The 13,406-nt window shown below is 41.0% G+C and overlaps 2 protein-coding genes across 3 annotated transcripts in view; both read right to left on the bottom strand.

Moving 5' to 3' along the window:
- kpna3 (karyopherin alpha 3 (importin alpha 4)) overlaps window positions 1-6,167 on the bottom strand; it is a 33,612-nt gene extending 27,445 nt beyond the window's left edge. Inside the window, exon 1 of the mRNA XM_017699036.2 lies at window positions 5,888-6,167. Coding sequence (XP_017554525.1) covers window positions 5,888-5,956 — 69 coding nt within the window. The 5' untranslated portion in view covers window positions 5,957-6,167. The remainder of the gene's footprint in view (window positions 1-5,887) is intronic.
- Window positions 6,168-7,624: 1,457 nt separating this feature from the next.
- Window positions 7,625-13,406, bottom strand: part of spryd7a (SPRY domain containing 7a) — a 33,506-nt gene continuing 27,724 nt past the window's right edge. For both annotated transcript variants that reach the window (XM_037543529.1, XM_017699034.2), the window contains 3 exons: window positions 13,168-13,334; window positions 10,892-10,994; window positions 7,625-8,780 (listed from right to left, as the gene is read on the bottom strand). In XM_037543529.1, coding sequence (XP_037399426.1) covers window positions 8,683-8,780; window positions 10,892-10,994; window positions 13,168-13,334 — 368 coding nt within the window. In that variant the 3' untranslated portion in view covers window positions 7,625-8,682. The remainder of the gene's footprint in view (window positions 8,781-10,891; window positions 10,995-13,167; window positions 13,335-13,406) is intronic.

Raw genomic sequence — 13,406 nt, 5'->3', positions numbered from 1 at the left:
GATTTATCTTGAAAAAGGTGTTACTCTAAAAAAAATTCTGTCTAAGAAAAATGTCCATCAACTGGTCCTTAACCAGTTCAGCTCCTTTTTTCATCTCAACTAATGGAAGTAACAACACGTGATTATTCCAGAATTGTATCTGGATTAGCAGATAATGGAGACGTCTGCATTTTATTCATTTTACTGCATATGTAACCCTACAGAAATAAATGTAACAATTGTCCATTCAGTGCTAATCTGGGCGAATTTAGTCACAGTTTTTACATTTTTTATAAATATTAATGCATTCGGTATCAGCAGCTATATGCATGAAAAATATTACAGGCATCTGCTCACAATTCTCATATATCAGTGCCTAAACGGGGTCCCTAAACGGGACCAACCTTGATCCCAAATCAGCACTCCTGTCTCTGATGGTCTTTTATGAGGATAAGCTCAGCCTAAGGAGAGACAGTCTAATAATGAATGAGGTGTAATGGTGCATCCACAATGAAGAGACGAATGGCAGTCACAGTCTGGCCACTCCACAGAACAAAGAGGCAACCAGCCATGGTAGCTATGGTGATGGGAGAAACCCCCAGCTGTCACTCAGCAGTACAGAGAGAGATCCATTTAGCTAACCACATGCTGAGCAGATTCAGTCAGAACCTCTCCATACAATCGACAGCACCACAAACTGACAGAAAGGACATGCCTAGTGTGTCATCACTTGATAAAAATAAAAAAATAAAAAATAAAGTATTTTTTGAAAGTTGATGTAGCATGGATTGTGGTGGTGTTGACAGGACAAGCTAGCCTGTGACAACACTACGGACTAACCACTTAATCAAACCTAATGGGAGAACAAATGCAGGTTTAGAACTGTATCAAAACAGGAGTCTGTGGCGTGTTGACTTCAAGTAAAGCTTTCCAAAAATAAAGAGGGAGAAGAAATTCACTCTCATTGTGAAGGTGGGCAATATAACATGCTGCAGAAGTACCAACAATACATACAATCTGCTTTAAAACGTTTATCATGAGATACAGCTACATGCAAAAGTTTGGGCACCACAGGTCAGATGACGTTTTGTTGAATTTTTTTCATTGACTGAAAATAAGTTAACATGTTCTCTATAAATGACAGAATTTTAAAAGCAACAAAAGTTGTAGGCACTATTCATGGTTTTACATTAAATGTCTTCAGGTGCTGTCATTTAAGCCACTTAAATTGTGTTTTTTTAATATGTTAAATAAATAGGAATTGTTCAATTAAATTTGGAGAAAATGCCATATTCCGCTGTAGAGAATATGCTAATTTATTTTCATTTAGAAAATCAACAAAAGAATCATAAGAGTAATCGTAACAATTAAACTTTCACATATGAGCATTTCAATAATACCCACCCCTAACTCATGGATCAAAGTTTTGGTCGAATACAGGAAATAAATCCTAAAGCGCTGTGATCCTTTAGGCAATTTTCTCCTAACTGTTGTTTTTTTGGAAGCTGGTTAGTAAGAAGTGGCCGAAAACTAAACTCAACAGGGAATGGGATGGGGGGTGGTTGGGGGCTTGCTGGCATATGAGGAGGGGGTGGGGGCTCTCTGGAAATATACCCGCAGCAGGACACGCGGAGATTCCACATGTGTAGGAGAACGAGGGGGACGAGGGGAGAGATCGGGTTTGGTCTTATGACTGGGCATCTTAGTTCATGTTACAGCAGTGGAGCCCCACCATGGACTTGAGCAATCCAAAGGCCATGACAAGGACTGAGAGAGTGAAAGAGAGACAAAGAGGGGGACCTTTATACTTTAATCGTTCCAATTCTTCACAATTTTTCCTAACACACTCCAACTCTATGCATGCCCCTGATGAATGAAACAGAAAAGCTGGTATTGTTATTTGGTTTTCAGTTTTCGCTGCTGGTATTGGCTAAGAAGTTTCACAGCTTTATGTTTGTTAGACCTGGTTGATATACTGTGTAGGTCCTGGCAGTGACACCATAATACTGATTTTTAATTTCAGTAGCACTGTTAGACAACAAATATTATATCTATGACTACGCCCTATTCCATAAAACAGTGATGGCACTGTAGAATCAGTGACAAATACTCCGTAACATTCCCTTTGGTATAATTTTAAGAGATCGAAACAGCACAAAGCAGTTCAGTTGAAACAAACCAGGTCAAGTACATCAGACATTCTTCTAGTGTAGAAAACTTGATTACCACCATATACTGTGATAATATGCTATTTGGAAAATATTTTGATATTAAACTTTATTTTATAAAAGTGAGTAGTAACTAGTTACAAGTACTCAAGTAAAAGTGATTTTTCTTTATTTTTACTTTGCCCATGTATATCTAATGAAAGTATTTTTACATCTATAATACTGAAATTAGGAATCAACTTTCAGTTGTGCTTTAGTCATTAACATGTAGTTACTTTTTTCAATGTGTAATGAACCAAGTAGATTTACTGCAGTTCTATAATTTAGTACTTGCGTAGGTTTTTGAACATTGTACTATATTCAAGTCATTACTTCAATGTAGCAATATTTTTACTTGAGTAGCTACTCTACTCTAAATTTTTTGTTATGTTATGGAACCCATAAATATCTCACAGCTAACTAGGAAATTCATACATAATTCTTAGTCACTTAGACCACTGGGTCAAGAGGACCAGCAAAGGGAGGAAGCACCAGCTTGCCTCAAAGGGAGGTCACTTGAGTGTAGCCCACGCCTCCAAAGAAGCATTTTTCCATTTACGCAACACATACTAGAGATGAACAAAAACAAGGGCCGCCCTGAAAACTCAAACAAAAACAAAAAAGTGGATAAAATTTACAATTCAACAAATCAATAACATGTATGATATAGTCTCCTACTGTAAGAAAGAGTCAGATAGACACAAACCTGTTAACCTGTTAACAGAGCGCACTTATTTATTTTACTGAAATCTTTAATGTCCATTTGTATTGTTTTGCCTTATTTTAACCCAAATTCATTATCAAAATAATTATCAATTATAAAACTTATCAATTATATCTATATTTAATCAATAGCACCCTTCTCAACTAACAACATATACAAACTGTCATTAATAATGATTTTTAATTTGAGATTAATGCATTTGCAAAAGCAGTGGGGAAACACTCCATGAGCCAGAGGCCTCCTCTAGTGATTTGACAGCTTGGCACTGCTGAGTCTAACATAATGACACAGTACGTGTGTGTATGCGGGAGAGAGAGAGAGAGAGAGTGAGTGTGTGTGTATGTTATAGGCTGCTGATACTTTGTGAAGACATGCTGGTGCACCTGACTTGCTGGAGGCAAACCTCATAAAAAAGCTCCACAGCACCCATGAGTGCCTGGCTGCACCAGGGCTCATCACTTTTCCATAGCCACTTCCGGCAGGTCTCAAGCTCAGCTTCTCTCTGAACCTAAAACGCCCTGAAGCACCTTTAGGCTCCTCTACAACCCAGGCCTCCACCAGGCTAGGTTTTATTTTTAGGGTTTCCATCAATGGGCAGGGTTATGTGCCAACATCCTTCTTGTTACTCATAACACAGCAATATGAATGGAGCAACAAGTGGAAATGTGGGCTAAACATGACAATGCTCTGTCAATTCTCTCAACTGTAGTACTGACACAGAGAAGCTGGGTTTGGTCTTTGAGTGGGTGGGGCAAGAGTGTTCAGTCACAAATGTGCATACTTGGTGCAAAATATGAATGAAAGCTGACTTTGAGGAAGGCCTACACAATATGGACAAAATACAGTATGGAGAGTACACAGTTACATATTTTGAGCACAACAGATTAAGAACTCATTCATTTAACAGGGTTAAAGAAAGGTTTGCATTATTGTGACCAAAAACATTTGTCTCACTTGTTTGCATCAGTGACAATTAACGAACAATAAATTGTGCAGCACTATGGTAGAAAAACAACCCTCTCCAAGCTTCAAGCATGAAGAAGAAACAGCAGCTCATATCGGCTAAAAATCTAGAACGACCTGACTGTCCATTACTTCACCATGTCGCTTAAGATTAAGATTTTCTAAATAGTCCCTCCCGACATTTTAGTACCACTTTAAGAAACATCAGTATCTTGTTCTACATTCAAAGTTTAAAACATTATGATAAGGTTCAGGCTACAAGATACTAAGACCAAATTGTAGATGGATAAATAATGGTAACCACAGAGCCACTTATCTCTTATGACTGAGGCCTATTTTGTGGATTAGGTAAATGCTGATCAGGTCCAACAGCAGTATCTCTCCCCAAGTTCAAGAAATCCAGTGACCAAAAGTATCCCAAGGTCCCCCCTCTGGCCACATCCAAACCTCTAGTCTTAATCCAGCTCAGCCTCCGTGAACAGCCGCCTGTTCTCGGTGCAAGAACTCTGGAATGAAACTCCTTTTAAATTCCTGGAATAGCTGAAACGAGTGGCGATGGCTGTTCTTGCTTCACGCAACATCTCCGGCCACGGGCGCAGCGGTCTGCACAAAAACAGCTGACCTCTCACAGATACACCGTCCTGGAGCTCGCATGAGGAATGTTCAGACTAAACAAACTCGAATGCCACCTCTCAATTGGATTATAAACGGATAGCTGATTTTACAGCACCCACAGCATAGAGCTCACTGTGATGATACAATACGTAGCTAGAATAATTCACACTTCCTAGAGCAAACAATGTTGGGCAATACTGCCTGTAGCTAAGTCGTAGGAAGGCCACTGTGCGAGACCACCGAGGGTCCAGCCTATAAATGTGTGTTCTGCGACACACTGTCGTTCTCTACAGAACCGCCGATCAGCCTCAGCAATGTTTGAACGTATATTTTCGCACTGAGTACTGAAGCATCCCCTACACAACCCCTGTATCATACAAACAGGTCCCCAAATGGTTGGGACTTGTGACCTGCTTGCTCCTACCGTCACTTTTATGCTGCTAGGCGGATAAAACCTGAAACAGACTCCGGCCTTCTCAAGCATAATTACTGGGGCTGCTTAGCCAAGACGGTCTGCTAAAAGAACCGACTTCCCATGTTTGGCGGAACATATCCTAGGTTAGCCAAGTTAGCAACTGAATCATTAAGTTCTTCCAAATGGTGTGTTTTAAGAGGCTGGCCACTTCACAGCCCATGGCACCGTCGGTTAACGTTACATTCACACAAAATGCCCCGATGAAGTAACGCTAGCTGTACTAGAAATGGAGGTACTAGTGGAGAAAGGAAATCAGCTTGATTAACGTTATTCAGCTAACGCTAGCTTAGCTTAGTTGGCTAGCCGGCACAAAAGCAAACGCTCACTGTCAGTCCTTCTTTCGTCGTATGTAAATGTTTCAGAACAAAATATACTCCAAAACCTCATCCCCAAACGCCTGGCTTTAGTCGGACGTTAACGAAACACGTCTGCTTCATTTCACACGGTGTTAAGGCGGTTAAGACGCACTAACTAGCGCTAGCTCGCTGTCGTTACAGCTAACCTACCGGCTGCTGGGTCGCTAAGTTAGCTAGCGTTAGCGGGCTAATTCAGCTCAGCCAGCTTAAATTCGCCCTCGAAGGCGACCAGGCCCAGGGAAGAGGGTCAGATAAAGAAGTTTAAAGATACTTCACAGCTGGGTTCTTATCATGAAAAGCAGTAAGTAAGCTGGCTGAGAGGCGAGTGTTTAAAGACATAGCGGCGATTAAAAAGGCCTTTCTGTACTATTAGGCCGCGCCCGCTCCGCATGCGATGGTGGCAGCTGGTGGTGGAGGAGGGTTTTCCGGACTTGAGGGTTTATTTCAAATCCCGCTTACATCCAACCCGAATAAAAATGAGAACAACTTCGACCCCGGAGGCGTACAAACCAAGCCGGGTCCTTAATGAGGTAAAACAGCGGCTTAATGTGCCTCCGAAAACACGTACCTCGACATCTCGCCCCTTGTTTTTAAAGCTCTTGATGCGGTGGTTTTCCAAGCCGGCGTTTTCGGCCATGGCTGTGCGTGTCTCTCTGCCTTGTAGTCCAACGCTCGGAGCTCCGGCGAGGAGGGGAAGTAGACAGTAACACTGGAAAGGAGGCGAGCAGTGGTGGTGGTGGGGCAGCAGCCAGACGTGACAGGACGTGGTGGGGCAGGGAGGGGACGGAGGAGCCGAGAGGAGGAGCCCAAAGACGGGATTTCAATCAGGGACACACTGAAACGGCTAGTGTGCTAAAACGCACTCGAGCGTTTATGGGCGCCTTATTTACACGTCCTCCTTTAACTGACTCTGCTCGCCCGGCTTAAATGCATCATAAGCAGCCACCGAGGACCTTCATCAAACTCAACGACACACACAGGTCCGTAAAAACGGCCAAACACCTTTACTGAACTTAGCAGTGAAGCTAAAAGCAGTACAGTATGTTTACGTCAGTGTGCGTAAATCTTGCGCAGGTTCTAGCAGCAGATGACCCATCCGACGTTACGGGGGTTCATACGGCGAAAGGGATGCGTCAAATGTTACGGGTGGGCGGATCGATATTCAAGTATCGATACTTCCGACCGTGAAGTTTCCTTCTGAGAATCGATTCTCACAAGAAAATATTTTCTTTAAGCGACTATCATATTACCTCATTTTAATGAACACTGTACGAGACTGATGGTGAAAAAGTGAAAATAGAAACAAATACACATGTAAGATGTGAAGTACTTTTCAGGCCTCGTGTCGGGTTCATTTAGTGGGGCGGTGTCCCACCATCTAGTCTTCATGCTCCACCAAAGCCTCTACTTTTTATACATATCTCTGTAGTGGCAGATGGCAAACACAAAGTGAAAGTAAACATTTGTGCACCAGACACAAAACAATTACAGATGAACACAGGAGGGTGCGCACACATCACTCTGTTGGCTGCTTTTTAGGGATGTGCTGCATGTGCAAATATGGCTCTACCTAATGTGTGGCTCTAGAGCAGGGGTGCATAACTTCGGTCTTGGAGGGTCCGTGTCCAGCAGAGTTGGGTGGTTTACTTGCTCAAACACACTTAATTCAACTTGCCTAATCAGGTGTAATGAGCGAGTTTGAGTTAGGAAACCAAAACGGGCTGAAGAGCTAGAACTACTGTATATTTATCACCCAGTATTTTCCTTATTTGTGGTTTTGGTGGCAGGCCTGCTTTTCCCTCCACCTGCTTCCTCTGTTCCTCACACATACACATGCACAACCAACATGAGACAGAGTAATTGCTCAAAAGTGGGAGATCATATGAAGATATTTCACCCCAGTAAACAACTGGCTCATGTGGCAGTTTATTAGTAATGCAGTCATTCAGATATATTTGTCTGATGTCTGTACTTACTGGTTTTCACTGTTTCATGTCAAAGAATTCCCCTTTTATGACTTTCAAAAATACTTGTTTCTGGTCGTTAGCCTTGGAATTACTTTGTATCAGAGCAGAACACTTTCTAAAGTACAAGTGTTGGTATCAGGGTGACATGGCTGATTCCTATCAAACATCCTGCAGAAGTAGGAAAAAATGTGTCCTACATTGGTTTAACACAGCCTAGTCTTCCTTGTAGACAGGTGTAGAAACCAGTTAAGTTTAATTATGTATTTGTTGCTAGCTAATAAGCACTATATTGAGGCCTACCGTCCAACAATAATGTATTGCCAATGAAACTGCAACGCTTCTACCAAAGAGCAATTTATTTATCTTTATTACTTTACCAACAAATATCACACAAATAACATGAACGATTAGTGCATACAAATTAATGGACATCACATGACAGGCTATTTTTTTTACATGTAATACATTTCAGAACAAAAACAGCATAACTTAAAACCAAATCTAATAGGACATCTCACTCCGCGTATAAAATACTCAGTATAGGCACTACGTCTTTCTTTTCTTAACCCCACATAATATGTCTTATAACTTTCTTTATTACAACATGTCAGTCAAGCAAAGTTAGGGAAAGAATCTCATCATAATACAGAATAAGAGGAAAGTTAGACAACATGGAAAATGTAGTGAACTATGATAAAGTTAGATGAACTGATATCTAGTAAATACATGGTTTTTGGTGGGTGTTACAAAAAACAAACAAAAACCCTTGCATTGAGATATGGCTGCAACAGTGAAACAACTACAGTATAAACATTTTCATTCCAGATTTTTTTTGCCCAACATAAATATACAGAATAAAATATTTTGGATTTGGTTTTGCTTTATTTCCATTGGAAAGCATCTAACAATACTGCAAGATCATTACATCTTTTACTTTTTGACAGAGACTGTCAGTCAGCTGTAATGGTCAGCTGTAATTGTCAGTTGTAATATTCAAAATAATTATACCCCTGATGTCGGTCAAACATTCAAGAATTCATAACAAGATTGCATTACATCAATCAAATGCACGTAAGATGGTTTTTTTTAAAGCAGCAAATTGTGTGTAGTCTAAAGCAAGGTGCCAGACATTTGAAGGAATATAAATTTAAATTAAACAATGCAAATAAAAATCGTTGAGTACATAAAACAGGGCAAATAAGGAGTGTTCTGACTGCCAATATGGATCAATTCTACATGAGCAAAAATCACTGAAAACATAACACTGGCATGTTGCACTTTTGAACCAGGAGAGCAAAGCATCAGCCACACAATCACAAACATATAGTGATTAATTTCCATCTCTGAGCTGGAACAGACAACTGGAAAGCTGATGTACATGGAGTGCCCCCGAAGATCAGAATATCTGTTGTTCAAAAAGAATCTTTTGGTAGCCTTGTGGAGGAGCGTGGTAGAAGTCATTAAACTGACAATCCAATATTGCGCTGTCATCCACTGCATGAGGAATAAAATAGAAGGAGAAAAAAGTTAGAGAGCAGTTTAAAATTCCATAAAGTCCATAATAAGATATACAGAAACACACAAAAGTGAGTACAGCCCTCACATTTCTGCAAATATTTTATTATATCTTTTCATGGGACAACACTCTAGAAATGAAACTTTGATATAACAGTCAGTGTGCAGCTTGTACTGCAGTACAGATTTACTGTCCTCTGAAAAGAACAACACACAGCCATTAATGTCTAAATAGCTGGCAAAACAACTGAGTACACCTCACAGTGAACATGTCCAAATTATGCCCAATTGGGTCGTTGTCCCTCCCTGGTGTCACGAGACTCATTAGAGTTAAAAGGTTCCAGGTGTGAATGGGAAACAGGGCTGTTAAATTTGTTTTGGGTACAATTTGCTCATACTGGCCACTGGATATTCAACATGGCACCTGATCGCAAAAAATTCTCTGAGGATGTGAGAAAAAAAATTGCTGCTCTCCACAAAGATGGTAAGAAGACTGCTAACACCCTGAAACTGAGCTATAGCACAGTGGCTAAGGTCATACAGTGGTCTTTCGGGACAGGCCTCGCCAGGGTCGACCAAAGAAGTTGAGTCCAAGTGTTCAGCGTCATATCCAGAGGTTGGCTTCAAAAAATAGACACATGAGTGCTGCCAGCATTGCTGCAGATGTCAAAGAAGTGTGAGGTCAGCCTGTCAGTGCTCACACCATACGCCACATAATGCATCAACTCTGTATGCATGGCCATCGTCCCAGAAGGAGGCCTCTTCTGAAGCTATTGCACAAGAAAGCCTGCAAACAGTTTGCTGAAGACAAGCAGTCTAAGAACATGGACTACTGGAATCATGTCCTGTGGTCTGACGAGACCCAAGATAAACTTGTTTGGCTCAGATGGTGTCCAGCATGTGTGGCGGCGCCCTGGTGAGACGTACCAAGACAACTATCTCTTGACTACAGTCAAGCATGGTGGTGGTAGCATCATGATTTACTGAGACATTCTGAAGCAGAGCATGATCCCCTCCCTTCGGAAACTGCACTGCATGTTTCGACCCCAAACACACCTCCAAGATGACAACTGCCTACTGAGGACGCTGAAGGTAAAAGTGATGGACTGGCAAAGTATGTCTCCAGATCTAAACCCAACTGAGCACCTGTAGGGCATCCTCAAGCTTACGGAGGAGGAGTGCAAGGTGTCTAATATCCACCAGCTCCGACATCTCATCACAGAAGAGTGGAAGAGGATTCTATTAGCAACCTCTGCAGCTCTGGTGAATTCCATGCCCAAGAGGGTTCAGGCAGTGCTAGATAATAATGGTGGTCACACAAAATATTGACACTTTGAGCTCAATTTGGACATGTTCACTGTCAGGTGTACTCAGTTGTGTTGCCAGCTATTTAGACATTAATGGCTGCGTGTTGTTATTTTCAGAGGACTATACTGATATGCAAGTAGTTGTACACTGACAACTGTAAGTTATATCCAAATTTCATTTCTATAGTGTTGTCCCATGAAAAGATATATTTGCAGAAATGTGGAGGTATACTCATTTTTATGAGATACTGTACATGTCTAAATTAGACATAGGATCAATAAGAGACAGACTTAAAGTGCATATATTCAACTTTTTTCTAATGTATAACAATTGTGTTTATGTAACAAAAACAGGCATATGACGATCACTTTCCAGCCTTCAATTAAAAAAAAAGTCTTTAAAATTGACATGTATAAATAATCTCTGTCCTGATTGGCTACATATTGTACCTCATTCAAAAAGCAGTCTGGGCTGAAACACTCATTATAACTTTAATGTAAATGGGCAGCCTGTAGGCTTAATAGCTGGATATAGGTCAATTTGTTGGTTTTCATAACATCACTAAAACCATGAATTCAAAAACTGCCTGTTTTTTGTAGCTTAATTGATATATATCCAATATACAGACTGGTGCTCCTTACCATGCTCATCAAAAAAGCTTATTTTGCAATGTTTTGTGCTTTAGAATACGTGTAAAATGGAATAATAGTCTTTTGGCGCCCTGTCAATTCAATACATTTCACACAAAGAAAGATGGCTGTTTCCACAACAGTGTGGCGCACCGTATACTACAGGGAAAACTGTTCCTCGAATGCCTGATGCTGGACAGTTCATGTTCTTTCCGTTTAGATACAAATTCAGCTCCACGTGGTCATAAGTAACACCCTGCAAATGAACGGAGACACAGAAAGAGAAAAGTGTCAGGTTTCATTAGTGACAGTACACAGTCACTTCATTAGAAATACCTACCTTGAAGCCCTGGTGAACAATTAGAGACTATAGCCAACCTACTGATATACAGTTTGTCTTTGCCATCCCTTAGCCTTTCATTGATGAGCCATTTCTGACCACAAAGCCAATTTCAGCTGAACATTTCTGGGTGGGCCACTCTCAAACAAGTTGTCACGCTGACTTCTGTAAAAAAAAAAAAATCCAGCTACACTGCCATCTGATCCACTCACACAGCACCATAAATACTACCACACCACTACCATGCCACTGTCACTGCTGTGCTGAGAATATTCCCCCACACAAATAATAGCTGGTCAATAGCAGTATTGTGGTCGAACCGACTGATAATGATTGTGGTAAATAGTGGGCTACAGCATGGAACCCACGCTGGTCACACACACATTATATGGGTAAAAGCATGTGGACACCCCTCATAATTATTGAGTGCAGGCGGCAAAGTCGAACCCTTTGCTAACAAGTGTATAAAATCAAGCATGCAGCATTGCAATCTGCATAAACAAACACTGGCAGTAGAATAAGTCATACTGAAGAGTACATAGACTTTAAACATTGTCAAAGGATGGCAACTTGGCCACAAAGCAGTCTGCGCGTCAACTGTAGTCACTATTATTGTAAAATGGACCAATCGAAGTGTCTAGGAGAACCCACAGCTCACACAAACCACACAAACTCACAGAATGGGGCCGCCAAGTGCTATCCTCTATTGAATCACTCACTACAGACTTCCAAACTGCCTCCAGAAGCAACATTAGCAAAAGAACTGTGCGAGCTTCATGAAATGGGTTTCCATGGCCGATCAGCTGCGCTCAAGCCCAAGATCAAAATGCACCATGACAAGCGTTGACTGAAGTGGTGTAAAGCACGCCGCCACTTGATTTTGGAGCAGTGAAAATGTGTTCTTTGGAGTGAAAAATCACGCTTCACTGCCTGTCTGACTGAAAAATCTGGATTTGGCAGATGCCAAGAGAGCATTACCTACCAGAATGCATAGAGCCAACAGTAAAGAAGGTGTGTGTGTGTGTGTATAAAAGCACTTTTTTTTTCTTCTTTATGAATTTATATTATCATCCAGTGTTCAAACGTCCTGAGTTCCAAAAGCCATTGCTGTTTAATTATTGCAGACCGTATTATCTTTAAGTTGAAAGTAAAAGTATGATTAAAGTACATTGTATGCACCATTGTATGCATTTAATGATATTTAATAACAACACTTAAAATGTACTTAATAATCGCAATTAGTGTTTGGAGATGTTATTACTTTGTAGTTTACTGGACTCTGATTTCACTGCTGCTTCAAATGTGTATGAAAAAGGATGCACTTAATCTTAAATTATAACCCCCACAGCATGCACAGAGCCAATGGTAAGGTTTGGTGATGGTCTGGGGCTGTTTTTCAGGTTTTGGGCTTGGCCTTGTAGTTCGAGTGAAGGGTAATGTTAATGCTACAACAAATAAAGTCAATTTAGACAATCGCATGCTTCCAATTTTGTGGCAACTTTCCTGTTTCAGCCTTACTGTGCCCCTGTGCCAAGAGCAAACTCAAAATTTGCAATAAAGACAAGGTTTGACAAGTTTGGTGTGAAGGAACTGTACAGAGCCCTGACCTCAACCACAGAGAACACCTTCTGGATGAATTGGAACACTGATCGCAAGACAGGGCTTCTTGACCAACATCTTTTGTGTCTGACATCAAAAGTGCTCTTTTGACTGTATGGGCATACATTCCCATAGACACACTCAAAAATGTTGTGGAATGCCTTCAGAGAAGAAAGGAGTCAGTGGAGGCCAACTACATATCAATCCCCATGGATCTGGAATGGGATGTCCAACAAGCTCATATGGGTGCCAAATTTAGACTTTAGGCATCATTGTATGCATTTAATGATATTTATTATTTCTTATAATATATATTTATAAAATGTGTCATTTTAAATGTTGCACTACTGTTTTTTTTTCATCTGTTCCAACTTGTCAAACCTCAGATAAAAAAAAGGAAAAAAAAACAGTGTCATTCATTATCATTATATTTCCCCATCTCCAGGTTACACCATAGCTCCTCAAGAGCATTGACACCTCAGAAACTCACCACAATGTCTCCTTCCTGCGGCAGACTGTTAGCTGGGAGCCGATTCTTCTCCTCGTTGTTATGGTACACAGTTCCATCTTGCCTCAGCACTAAGCTGTGTGCATCCCTACCCAGTGGGACCTGGTTAAGGTTAGCTTTCTGCGTTGCTACCCCTACTCCCCAAACACCTGTTAAGAACCAGGGACAACAAGCTTGCTGTGATACTGCTGATGATCATGGTGCTTCCCTCTTACTAAAGT

The sequence above is a fragment of the Pygocentrus nattereri genome, chromosome 12 (assembly GCF_015220715.1).
Source record: "Pygocentrus nattereri isolate fPygNat1 chromosome 12, fPygNat1.pri, whole genome shotgun sequence".
Taxonomy (NCBI): domain Eukaryota; kingdom Metazoa; phylum Chordata; class Actinopteri; order Characiformes; family Serrasalmidae; genus Pygocentrus; species Pygocentrus nattereri.
Note: the sequence above shows the minus strand (reverse complement) of the source record. Positions and strands in the feature narration are given on the sequence as shown.